This window comes from Sminthopsis crassicaudata, chromosome 5 (genome assembly GCF_048593235.1).
Source record: "Sminthopsis crassicaudata isolate SCR6 chromosome 5, ASM4859323v1, whole genome shotgun sequence".
NCBI classification, from domain to species: Eukaryota; Metazoa; Chordata; class Mammalia; order Dasyuromorphia; family Dasyuridae; genus Sminthopsis; species Sminthopsis crassicaudata.
In genome coordinates this window covers 47,401,882-47,415,035 of record NC_133621.1, presented here as the reverse complement: position 1 = coordinate 47,415,035, position 13,154 = coordinate 47,401,882, and the positions used below count along the sequence as shown (strand labels likewise).

At 33.9% G+C, this 13,154-nt stretch overlaps 1 protein-coding gene across 1 annotated transcript in view; it reads left to right on the top strand.

Moving 5' to 3' along the window:
• The window catches only part of STEAP2 (STEAP2 metalloreductase), a 28,867-nt gene extending 18,172 nt beyond the window's left edge, over positions 1 to 10,695 (top strand). The window contains exons 3-5 of the mRNA XM_074266583.1: positions 5,615 to 6,142; positions 6,452 to 6,616; positions 8,182 to 10,695. Of these exons, the coding sequence (XP_074122684.1) occupies positions 5,615 to 6,142; positions 6,452 to 6,616; positions 8,182 to 8,466 (978 nt within the window). The 3' untranslated portion in view covers positions 8,467 to 10,695. The remainder of the gene's footprint in view (positions 1 to 5,614; positions 6,143 to 6,451; positions 6,617 to 8,181) is intronic.
• Positions 10,696 to 13,154: the final 2,459 nt, after the last annotated feature.

Here is a 13,154-nt window from a genome sequence, read left to right as displayed (position 1 = left end):
GATTTCCTTGTAGATGCTTTGGCCTACAATTAGGTAAAGTTGCCACAAATTAGACAGTAATTCATTAATTTTAGTTTTATTGTCAGGACAGCCAGGCTGCTGATAGAAATAGTTAATTAAATGAAGGAACAGAGTGCTTTTTATTCAACTGGATTTTTTTTATTCAGGTAACATAAAACTCTTTCTTAAAAATTAAAATTAGCTAAGAATAAGCTTTAAGGAACATCATCTTTTAAAGCATATTCTGTAATGTAATAGAAGATTTAATATACTTCAAATACTTAAGTATGAATAGAAGTTATTTTATTGTTAACTGGTATCAATCACTGTTAACTTAAGCAAGCTCTTCCTCTCCAGTGTTTAAACAGAACTAATCCTTGGTGTTTATATGTCAAGTCAAAGCCTTTTCAAGTCATATTATTTGAGAGTATCCATGCTGCAGGGCAACTTGGTGTCAAAAGATCTTGAAGCTATATTTCTTTAGCCTTTGACTTTCTCTCAGCCCTCCATTCACTCATTTTAGGCTGTTAACTAATGGGAGGGACAGCTTTTTTCCTCCTAGCATTCCTGGGCTGTTATTAGTTTTTGTGTGGTTCCCTTCATCATGGGACTAAAGAAGAAAGAATTGTAGAACGATATTATGTTTGAGTCTCCTCTGGACTGTTTGGACAGTAATTGTTTTCCCCATTAGGTATTTGCTATAAATTTACAGATAATGTTTGAATTGACTCATTAAATATTTCCCTAAACCCTGCTGTAATATAATCTGGGCGCTGACAGTGATATATTTTTAAAGGGACCACATTCCTTTCCATAGAACACTTAAGATCATAATTGAGCAGTAACAAAATATCTGGCACAACATCCTTCACATAATAGGTCTTTCATATATGTTTAACATAGTATTTTTCCACACATCATTTCAAAATTAATTCATTTGAAAATTATCTCAAATGCTATTATCATATAATATATACTAATTTTCCTAAATTAACTGTAAAAAGAATTTCTATACCTATTCTAGACTTATTATAATAAAAATGTATTTACAAATAAAAGTGAGAAAAATAGCTTTTCTTTGTTTTCTCAAAAGCAACAATTTTTGAATATTAATAAATTCATTTGGTATAAAATCTGTACTAAACAAGTACTTGATTTAATACTAGCATTTCATCTTGATGTGATAGGTGAAAATCTTTCAAAATCCACACAAAAGTCTACTTAGCAAGTAGCTTTTCATTTACAAGATGATTATATATACACAATTTTAAAAGTATAGATTTTCATTTGACAAGAAATCGGGACAGAATATGTTTGAAAACTATTCATGACAAAGTTATGAACTCTGTTCCACTTTTAGAAGAATTTTATTTTATTACTCTTAACAATATCTATCTACATATTTGGCCACTATATGCAAATGTGGACCAAATATCTGATGAGGGAACCAGTGACTAAGAAAATAGTCCTCTAGAGCCACATTCAGCATCAAGTACCATTGCAGAGCTCTGTGGGATTGCCTTAGGGTCCCACCCACAGGTTGAGAACTGATCCAGCCCAGAAGCCCAAGCTTATTTCTTCAGAGCCAGATATGTAAGCAGGGCCCAGATCTCTTACCTCCCAGTCAGGTCATAGCAGAGAAGCAGGTAGAAAGCTGGGGTCTGGAGTCAGGAAAATATGAGTTCCACTGTGGCCTTAGACACTCCCTAGTTAAGTGGCCTTTTTTTTGCCATTGCTCAGAAAATGTTTAAAGTGGAAAATAAAGCAGAAAAATCAGTGATTACAGTGATTTACAGAAATGGTCTCACCTACAATAATTTTATGATAGTTATTCTGAATGATTAAGTCTACTCCTTTAAAAATCATTAAATACATACAAGTGACTATCACAAAACAGGGATAATGAGAGAACTTCCAAGTAACTGGCAAAGGTATGACCTATGAAGACTATTATTAGACTTTTCATAATTATACATATGATGTATATAATGAATATACTAAGTATTATACTAATACTATAATACTAGTAGATATTATATAAGAATATACTAAATATATATAGTATACTAATAATATTCTTCACATTCCCTCCTTTCAGTCAAAGTTCACCACTTCCTCAGAACATCCAGCACACTACAGTTTTGCAATATCATGAGGGCAAGTTAATTAACCTGTATTTTGGGGCTGGTGACAAGCTTCCCTGCATGTACCCCTGGTTAATTCTGCTGAGACGTTCCCAATACACTGGTACAATGTGCCAAAGATGGTCAGGGATCCAACGGGGCCGCAATGGGCAGTCTGAGATTTTTAATATCTTTTTAGTTGACTTATGCTTACTTTTCTTTTTTTCACGTTAAGTTAATTCGCTGCTAAGCACTTACACAACATGGAACATAAAAATGGCTTTACTGTCTATGTTAGCTAAATTGAAAATATTCCGTGAGATATCACCATTAGAGATAAGAGAAATGAAGACATCGAGTGATCATGTCAAAGGCTAGCCAAAGATTTTCAGAAATACTTTTGGTGAATCAGTCTTCAATAGCACTCATATAAAAAATATTAGTCAAGAAGCATTAATAAGTAGCCCCTCCTTTATTTCCCCTCCAACTAGTTCAGATGCAACATGTATTAGGTTTTAGGGAGATTTTCCTTTGCCACTTTATTCTTAGGGGACAGTGCATATTTCTTCTGGTAATTCTCTTCCCTCTGATTGAGCTGCATACATTATCATTGTTTGTCGTTATTGTTTGTATGATATAATTTTAACTTCTATAAAAGTCCCATAGCAATGCTTCTTTCTAGCAGGGCTATGGCCTTGAGTTCGTAAAAAGTCACACCCACAGAGTATAAGTTCCATTATTAGGCTCTACCAACTGTGCCTGCTGTCCAAGGACCAGCCCAACAAACTTCAAGATGGCCTTCTCAGAACAAAGTGATCATCAGCTAAGTAGCTCATTATTCAGGAGGATACTTTAGCAATAAAAGTGGTCCTCAGTCCTGTGCAATCTCCTCCTTTCATTGACCGTGATGACTTGGTGAAAAAGGGATAGGTTATTAAGAATCACATGAGTTTCAACCAGAAAATATAAACATTAATTTAACTCTTAGTATAATGTGTGAGATCTCTGTCCCAGCATCTAATGATATAAAAATGTTTTTGGGAGAACTGAACCACATCCATATTGAAAGTGAATGACATAATGAATTCTGGTTTCTCCTTAGAAACACCTTCAGGAGTTTGTGGAATAGGTTTTATGTGCCTAAGGACATTACATAATTTTATGGAACAGTTGGTTATCTCACCTTCAGTGTTCACAGTGAATATAAACAAGGAGAAACCATATGAAGAGAGCTGTAACATATGCTCCAACTTCTGTTGAAGAATATAAAGAAATAGGGAAATTTTACAAAGCAGCTATCAAGATTCTCCATCCAAGTAAAAATCTATACTAATATTTGGTGATCTGAAGGCAAAAATAAGTACAAGAAAACTGCCCCCCCAAAAAAGATAACTTGGAAAATATAATTAGAAATTAAATAAAGATGTGTGAAATATTTGAAAAATTCGGGCTAGCATATAATTAATATCTTCAAAAAATGTTTAAAAACATTGGACATAGTATTAAACAATATGAAAAATTAAATTGACTGTCTTGACAACTAATCAGCAACTAATTGCTGATGTGGCAGTCATTTTAGAATCAATTATGAGCCTTTATATTGATGACTGATTAGAGAAATGGTTAAAATTAGTATTATATTAGTCATGGTCAGCAAAAATTTAAGTGTCTACAATGAGTGTGGAATGATACAGAGACATGACCTCAAGCAACTTTTTCATGAGAGAAGACTAGTGATGACAGTTCCAAGTAAGCAGGTGACTAGGAAATGGATAAACCAAAAACTTTGGCTATGAGATGTAGAGAATACAAGGTCCTACTGCGATAATTGTTCATTAGTTACGAAGAGCATCACATATCAAAAGATTTTTAACTTATTATTTCAATAGGTTAAAATCATAGAGAATTTCTTGAGACACAATCCTAAAAGTAGACATTTAATAAATGTTTTCAAATGTTTGGTGTTTCTGATTATTAGAATTAAGGAATAAAATATGGAGACACATTGTCTTGGGTAAATCCAAAGGGAAGAGGGATTTTCTGCAAATGTTCCTATTTGAGAAGGGTCCAAACTCTTTATTACTCTCTTAGGATCTCCCCAATGAAATCCACTACTCAATAGAAATTGACCTCGTAATCCAGACAAGGGAAAAAAAGAAGTTGGAGAAGTTATAAAGGCAGCAGAGAGTCAGGAAGCCCTGATTCAAGTCCACCTTTCAGGATGTCCTAGCTGGGGGGATTGGACAAGTCATTGAATTTGGGCTCAGTTCCTTCTGTCTAAAATGAGATGGGGTGAGGGCATGGAGCGGGCCAACCTCCCAAGCCCCTTCAGTTCGAACTCTCTGATGTTCAGGGGAAATCCATCAGTCCATCCCTGCTTCCTGGATTCGATTGAGCTGCTCCCCTGACCCGCAGCAGAATGGGCAGGTTCATCAAGTGAACTGTTCACCAAGTGTGGACTTTGTTACTGATCACCAGCTTGAATCCAACCACATATTGTGGGTTTTTTCATCAGTATTCTTTCAGAAAAGCTAGATGGCTGCAAATTATGGGATTTGTAGTTTTTGTTCATTTGTTTCAGTCACATCCTCATCTTCTTGACCCCATTTGGGTTTTTCTCAGAAAAGATACTGGAGTGGTTTGCCATTCCCTTCCTTTTACAGATGAGCAAACCGAGGCAAACAGGTGAATTTCCAGGATGACCCATCTAGGAAGTGTTTGTGGCCAGATTATACCCTAGGAAGATGAGGCTTCCAGACTCCAGGCCAGGCACTCTGTGCTCTGTGGCGCAGCCTGAATTAAGGAATAGACTAAAAAAAAAAAAAAAAAAAAAAGGTACATGAGGGGACATGTAATACCAAGGATGACTTGTGCACAAAAAGTGGCAAAAAAGACTTCAAGGAAAGCAAAAGTACCTGGAAAATAGGAAGGGTGAATCATATAGCAGGAATAGGAGGTGACCTGATAATTTACATATTGAACAACTGGTAGACACAAAGTATTAGAAGTATCAAAGGAAAGAATATTAGATAGATTTTCTGTAGGAATTAAAGAAGGAAATAGACAGGAATCACAAGATGTGAAGGTACAATACATATAACCAGAAGAAATACTCATCACATTACAGACCTCTGACATCTAGACATCCATGTTTTATATATAACAATACCTTTGTTTGTTGTTATTTAACATTAGCTGCTTTTGTAATTCACATCTTTTTAAATTAGCAGTGCTACTATGTAGTTTGAACACTATGGGACAAATTATATCTTTTTTGTTAAAGCTTTTTATTTTCAAAAATGCACGGATAATTTTTCAACATGGACCTCTGCAAAACTTTGTGTTCCAAATTTCCCCTCCTTCTTCCCACCCCCTTTCCTAGATGTCAAATAATCCAATATATGTTAAACATGTTAAAATATAAGTATGCATAGGGACAAATTATCTTTACAGAATTTTATGTTGTCTTTTTTTTTTTAACCAAAAACCAGATCTATGTATGTAGCAACAATATTCAAGCTCGACATCAAGTTATTGAACTGGCTCGTCAACTGAACTTCATTCCTATTGACTTGGGATCATTATCATCGGCCAGGGAGATTGAGAACTTACCCTTGCGACTATTCACCCTGTGGAGAGGACCAGTAGTAGTAGCAATAAGCCTGGCCACTTTTTTCTTCCTTTATTCCTTTGTCAGAGACGTGATCCATCCATACGCCAGAAACCAGCAGAGTGACTTCTACAAGATTCCTATTGAAATTGTGAACAAGACGTTACCCATTGTGGCCATCACTTTGCTCTCTCTGGTTTACCTAGCAGGCCTCTTGGCTGCTGCTTATCAGCTATATTATGGCACCAAATATAGACGATTTCCTCCATGGCTAGAGACTTGGTTACAGTGCAGAAAACAGCTTGGGTTACTGAGCTTTTTCTTTGCTGCCGTCCATGTTGCTTATAGCCTCTGTTTACCAATGAGAAGATCAGAGCGATACTTATTTCTGAACATGGCTTATCAGCAGGTAAGGAACACGCTTTTTATTTGTCTTATTTAAATAAAATGCTGCTTCAGTTGTGGTAGCATCAGACCTTAAATGGCCTAAAGACCAGCTGCTTTTTAAACTCTGGTATAATATTTTAATACAGTTAATGAACGATGGTATTGAACAAGAAAGGCACATGTGACTCAAGACCTGAAGTTTGATTATCACAAACATGTTAGACATTTTTATTAGAAATATGTTCTTTATGTCTCTTATTTTATATAGTGCCCTGCTGATTCTGTAAATGTTGTACCAAATAAGGGAAATTCAAATTTACTTCCTTGTCAGGTTCATGCAAATATTGAAAACTCCTGGAATGAAGAAGAAGTGTGGAGAATTGAAATGTATATCTCTTTTGGAATAATGAGCCTCGGTTTACTTTCATTATTAGCAGTAACTTCTATCCCTTCAGTGAGCAATGCCTTAAATTGGAGAGAGTTCAGCTTTATCCAGGTATGTTGGGGGGAAAGGAAATTTTTTTATTTTAATTCACGAGTCACTACATTTCCACTTTTTTTAAAAGGATACTCTGTTCAAAATAAGTTCCTTGTGGCACTAGCTTAGTTATGTTTCCTGGTTTGTGAAAGCCAGATCAATTCAGCATCACCTCAGGTGAGATGAAATAAGGATAAGATAAGAATATTGAATTTCTGATGACGGTTATAATACCAGCTAATACTTTGAAAGGAGTAAGTGTAACGTAATGGACAGAGAGCTGAACTTGGGGTCAAGGGTCTGCACGCTTCCCTGTAAGCATCCAGATTCAACATGTCAGAGATAGACCTCTGTCTCTTTTCCCCTCAGACCTGTTCCTTTTTTAGGCTTCCCCCTCCTGTTAAGGGTACCAACACCCTCTCTTTACAGCTTTCTGGGGTCCTTTACTTATCCCCATATCCAGTTTGTGGCCAAATTTTAATAAACATAAACTCCCTTTTTCTTCCAAAAGTTGGAATACATGATCCCAGTGACTTCCAACTCTGTATTCTTGAAAGTATTACAAGGAGCTGGCCTTGGGGATCTGCTCTTTTAGCACATGTAATTCATTTATTAGTTACACAAAAAAGGATCCTTGAGGTTAAGCGGAAAAGGACCTCAGAAGCCAACCTAATCCCTTCAGTTTACAAATGAGGGAACTGAGTCTCAAGGTTAAGTGACTCCCCCACAATCAACTAAATGATGAGTGTCAGAACTGAGGCTCACCCCAGGTACATTAAACCTAGCATTCTTTTCACTCCAATGCTGCTGCCACCAGTTAGAATCTTAGAGATTAATATGATAGGACACCTTTGAATTTAGAATGTAAAATGAAAAGGAGATACTAGCTTGTGTCCTATTTCAATTTTCACAAATCCTAAATTAGATGAGTCCAAATGAATTTTTACAATAGGTATAAAAAAGTTGTGACTAATCCTTTGGCCACTGTACTAAATTCATTCACATTTCCATACCTCTGCACCCAAATTGAAGACATGGTCTTTGTCTAAATTATTTTTCTTCCTGAAAGTAGGAAAATAGAAATATTTTCTCAACTGAGATTTTCATCATACCTGAAAAGCATTGGAAGCCTTTGAATAAAAGGTGCTAGACAGGTACAAAATATTTCAAATTTAGATAATTGAAAAAAGGAAAATCTGTTCTTCTTAAAGGTTCTAGAATAGCCTATGTCAGTAAAAGTTAATTTTTACATCTTGGTGTAACACTATTTTTTATATGATTAATGACCCAAAATATATCATCATCATAAAGACTTAAGAATCTTGACTTGTAAATTTTGAAATTGTAAACAACCAAAGCAATCATCAAAACATAGATTAATCTATTATTTTATAATGTTAAATGAGGCAAAGCTTTCAAAATGGTCTTAAATAAAATACATTAAAATTTCAATTTAAGGCTAAGTTTATCTCATAGCAGAGTAAAATTTGACATATTTCAAAATGAACTTAAAAGCAGTACAACTGATAAGTTAATAGAGGAATTCAAGGTTAATTTCTTTTTACTTTTTTTTTCTCCCAAAGTCTACACTTGGCTACGTGGCCCTGCTCATCAGTACTTTCCATGTTCTAATTTACGGGTGGAAGAGAGCTTTTGAAGAAGAATACTACAGGTTCTATACACCACCAAATTTTGTTCTTGCACTCGTTTTGCCCTCTATTGTCATTCTGGGGAAAATCATTTTACTCTTTCCCTGTATAAGCAGGAAATTGAAAAGAATTAAAAAAGGCTGGGAAAAGAGCCAATTTATAGAAGTAGCCAGTGGAATAATTCCACATCTTTCACCAGAAAGGGTTACAGTAATGTGATGCTAAATGATACTACATAGTGTCATACAGAATTATACTTGAGTTACCATTTCTTTATAACCTCTCTTTTCAGAAGTTTATCTAACTGGACTAAAAACCGTGTGAGATTTAATCAAGAAGGTCAAAGCGCAATTGGTACTAGTTATTTTTAAATTAATTTTCATAAAGCCATGTTAGGCAATTTGGAATTTTTTAGGGAGTCAACCTTATTTGTCAGAATTTTAAGTGCTCTTTTGCATAGCTGTAATCACTATTACTGTTGCTTTGTCAAATCTCTATTTTGTAATCCAAGATATATGCTATTTACTTCTAGTATTGACAATATATTTATCAGTTTCCAAAAATATCTTTTTTTAAGCAACTAGCATATAAAAATTTTAACATAGCTCATTACACATGTACATTTTATTTCCAACACAACAAAAATTGTTCATTATAAAGCATCTGTGATGAGAATTTCAAATTACATATGGGAACAAAATTTAATTGGTTTACAAAAAAAGAAATGTTACATGGGAACTGGACAAAGTTGCGTGGTAACTATCAATAATGCTCACCAACAACACACTAGAAAGAACATTTAGGAAACCTACATATGTGGATGTAATAATTCTTTCTAAAAGAAAAATTAAGCAACTCCATGAAAACATTAGAATGTGAATTGATAAAATATTTACATATGGATTTAAGTACTACAATCATGTATTAAAAATATTCACCTCATGATTATATTAATTCAGTTCACAATATAGCAATTACTTTGGGATATTAATAAGATTAGACAGAGGTCTCGGTAATATTCTACCTCTATAACTGAACATCTTTAACAAAACCAGGATGAGGCTATAGGCAAGGTTTGAACCTCATGTCCTTTTTGTTCACTCAACACATGCGATTTGACCTAACATAAAATAAATGATACTACATAAAGTTGCTTTGTCATAAAAAAAAAATCATTACCTGTGTTCCACAGTCAACATCAACACAAACCCCTTTTTTCTTCTCACCTTAGCTCAAAGTGATAGTTATTACAGGACTAAAAGCCTAGAAACCTCCAGTAGCTTTGGCAGTAGGCTGCCTCATTTTATATTCAAAAATGAGAAAGCAGGTTTTATTGAACCTGGAAACTTCCAGGTATCCAGCCATGATAGAGATTTCTTATATTAATTTGTGGAGAAAGCCTGACAATGACAATTTGAGCAACCCATGGTAACTTCCCCAATCTAGTAAGATCATAAGTCCCTGGACCAAGGACAAGGCCTGCCTATTAACAGTCTCTTCCAAAAGGCTACTTTAAGATGGTAACCCAAGAAGTTCCTCTTTTTTTTCAGGCCTTTGAACATCCTTGCAAAGCTCCTGCCCAGGCATCCCTCCATTAAGTTTACATGTATGTAAAAGATACACATACACAATTATTAATGTGCTGGCTTTAGAAGCTCCATTATTTCCAAAATCAATTTCAGTTTTGCTTTTTCTTACACTGATTTGTTTCAAAACTTGATTAATGTCTTATTTTGTATGTTTCCTCCATTCCTACTGAAAAGGAAAATTAAGGTTACTGCTAGTATGGATTTTCAAAGTAAGGTCTTATAATTAATTACTCAGTGAGGAATTGTTGCTCAATATAAGATTTATAGAAAAGTTCCCCCTCCTTTAAGATAACTCTTCCTAATGCTAATTTCCCAACTACCAATTGTATGTATGTTTGGTAATTATTAATATATTGTCTTTTCTTCCTTTTTGAGTTTTTGTCTCACCCTATTACAATGGAGTTCCTACAGAACATTGCTTAGTGTAGTGCTTTGCACATGATAAATGGTTTATTATTATCAATGCCTATTAATTCATCCATCACATTCATCCATCCATCCTTGATGAATTTTGTTTTATAATAGATCTTCATTTTATTTTTTTTTCATTCTTCCCTCTTGGTAGTTATTTATTATATCATAGCAACTTAGTTGTGTGAAAAATCCTGAAGGCAAAAACTTAAGGATTACTTTAGAATAACAAAAGTTTCAAATAATTGCAGTTCATTCCATGTGCTCTTTTATCATTAAAATCCTAATAGGAGCAAGTTTCCCTGCCTCAGAACCCAAATCCTGTAGTTCTTAATGGAATGTTAAAATACCAACTGGCTAATAGTACAGATAGATTCATCACTAATAGACAATAATGAAGTCTTCTTAGATTTTTTTTAATCTATTCAAGAAAAAAAAACAAAAGAAATAAGTTTTGCACAATCATCTGCTGTGTTGCATATACAAAGCAAAAAGTATGATATTACAATAAGAGTGTATTATTCACAACACAATATTATAAATTATATGTAAAAATAATTTTATAGAGCAAGGGTTCTCAAACTCCGGCCCTGGGCCAGATGCGTCCGCTCGGACGTTTATGTGGTCTGCCAAGTTATGGCAAATGGGCTGAGGGATGGAGACAGAGTGAGAGCTTTTGTTTTTACTGTAGTCCGGCCCTCCCACAGTCTGAGGGACAGTGAACTGGCCCCTATTTAAAAAGTTTGAGGACCACTGTAATAGAGCTTCAATATTTTCTACTAATAGATTGTTTTCATGATTTTCCACTGTTCTTAAAAATAATACTAAATTCTACCTATTACCATCTTGCCAGATTAATAGAAATACAACTGTTATGACCTTATTATGATGTTAGATTGAACATAGTTGATACCATTTTCCTCTAATCTGGCTGACATAAAAGCTGAGCAAAGTCCCTAAATATGAAAATGCTCAATTAGTAAAAAGAATAGCAATGCAAATGAGTAGTAATAATAAAAATAAAACATCTTTTATTTTAATTTCAGAGTTTAAAAATTTTTAAGTTTATGTTAATAATTTTGCCTAAGTATTTTTCAGTGAACATCAATATTTGTTTTCTGTTCAAAAAGCTGTAAATTTAGGTATGCAAATAGGCCATATTTTGGGGTAGCCTCTGTTTGACTTAAGAGAATACAAAGTAATGGAAACTGAGCAGTGGAGACTTTGGCCATTGATCTGTATTTTGTAGCATATCCCTAGACCTGAACCAAAATAGAACACTGAGAAATCATTCCTATGCAATAAGTAATTTTATTTTAAAAGGAAAATAACCGTGATATATCATGCTGCTTAATCTCTGTGTTTGAAGATTTCTTAATTCTTTCAATATTTAGAACCATGTTGAATAGACTATATTAATATGCTATCATATATTTTTCAAAGTATGTCTGGAAATTAAGTTTTTTGGTTAACTGTAAAAATTTTTTTATTTAAAATAGGAATAGATTATATTTGTAGGTATTTATCAGATATAATTATTTTGTGCTATATATGGGATTTTGTAATGAGTTCCATTGTTAAGATACATAATTAACTTCTTACAAATTAACCTATCAACTTAAATTTTTATGTTAAAGATTATATTTAATAATATTCACTTAATGCCTAAAGTAAAATCTTACTTTCACCATAATCAAGATATTGAAATTTTTTTGTGCACAAGGGCTGCGGGAATGTAGGCCATATATTGTTTTATGCATCAGTCATATTTTTTATTAGTTATATATATTTATGTAATATAAAGACTGCCTTACTCTTTATATTGCATTTTTCCATGAAAATAAAGAATTGCTTGCAGAATGCAAGACTGCAAGCATCCTGTCAAATAGTACAGATTTCTATGCATATATTCATTTTAAAAGAGGCTGTATAGCCTAGTGGAAAGACAGGGATGAACTCGGGTTCAAGCCTGACCTCTGACACTTACGGCTGTGGAATTCTGGGCAGCTAGGCCACCTGGCTTTCAGGCTGTGAATTCTGCAACAGTTGTAGCTGGACACTAGGAGAGGCAGTGCTTCCTACTGATGAAATCACAGTCTGGATGCTCTCTCCATTCCCTCCCTTCCCCTTTCTCTCCTTTCCCAATCAAACTGAAAAAACATGTTTGGTTTTTTTGTTAGGGCAATGAAAGTATTATTTTTCTTATGGCATTTTAACTGAAGTGCCATAAATGCAATCCATTCGTGTTTCAGAATTAACATTGAGTTAATTCTATCTGTATCCAGTCTAAAATCTCTGCTTCTGAAATGTGAATTTTAAAACTTTTGTAAATGTCTCGAGTTTGCAGCAATGTTCATCTATATACAGTATGTTACAAAATTCAATTCAACGTTTGTTTTTATGACATATCAACATGAATTTTAAAGTCATTTTCATTTGTTCACAAATTCAAAAAAAACCCTGATATATGCTTAATGGTTATAAATATAACAATTTTCATGGAGATATTTGTCTGCATGCTGGAATAGTAATATTCATAGGGCAGGTAACTAAGTACTGAAATTAATTTTTCTCAAAAATAAGAGTACTTTTAAATATATATTAATAAGAAAATGAAAATATACATCTTTAATATGAAAATATGACACTAAAAACCAACACTCAAGTTAATCAAGTCGAGTTAATATAAACAAACTTTATTTGTTGAGCAGCTATTATAAAAAGAGTCAGACCAGTTTGTTTAAAAGTCCTGAACAAAAAGGCTAGCACTTATTTTTTCATTTTCCAGCTCTGTGTATACATTGTTTAGACAAAGCCAAAATTAATACCCAATCTGTAAATCACCCAAAGGAAATGTTCATAGCTGTGCTAAATGACACTGCAGAAGCAGACAAGCTATATTGTTTT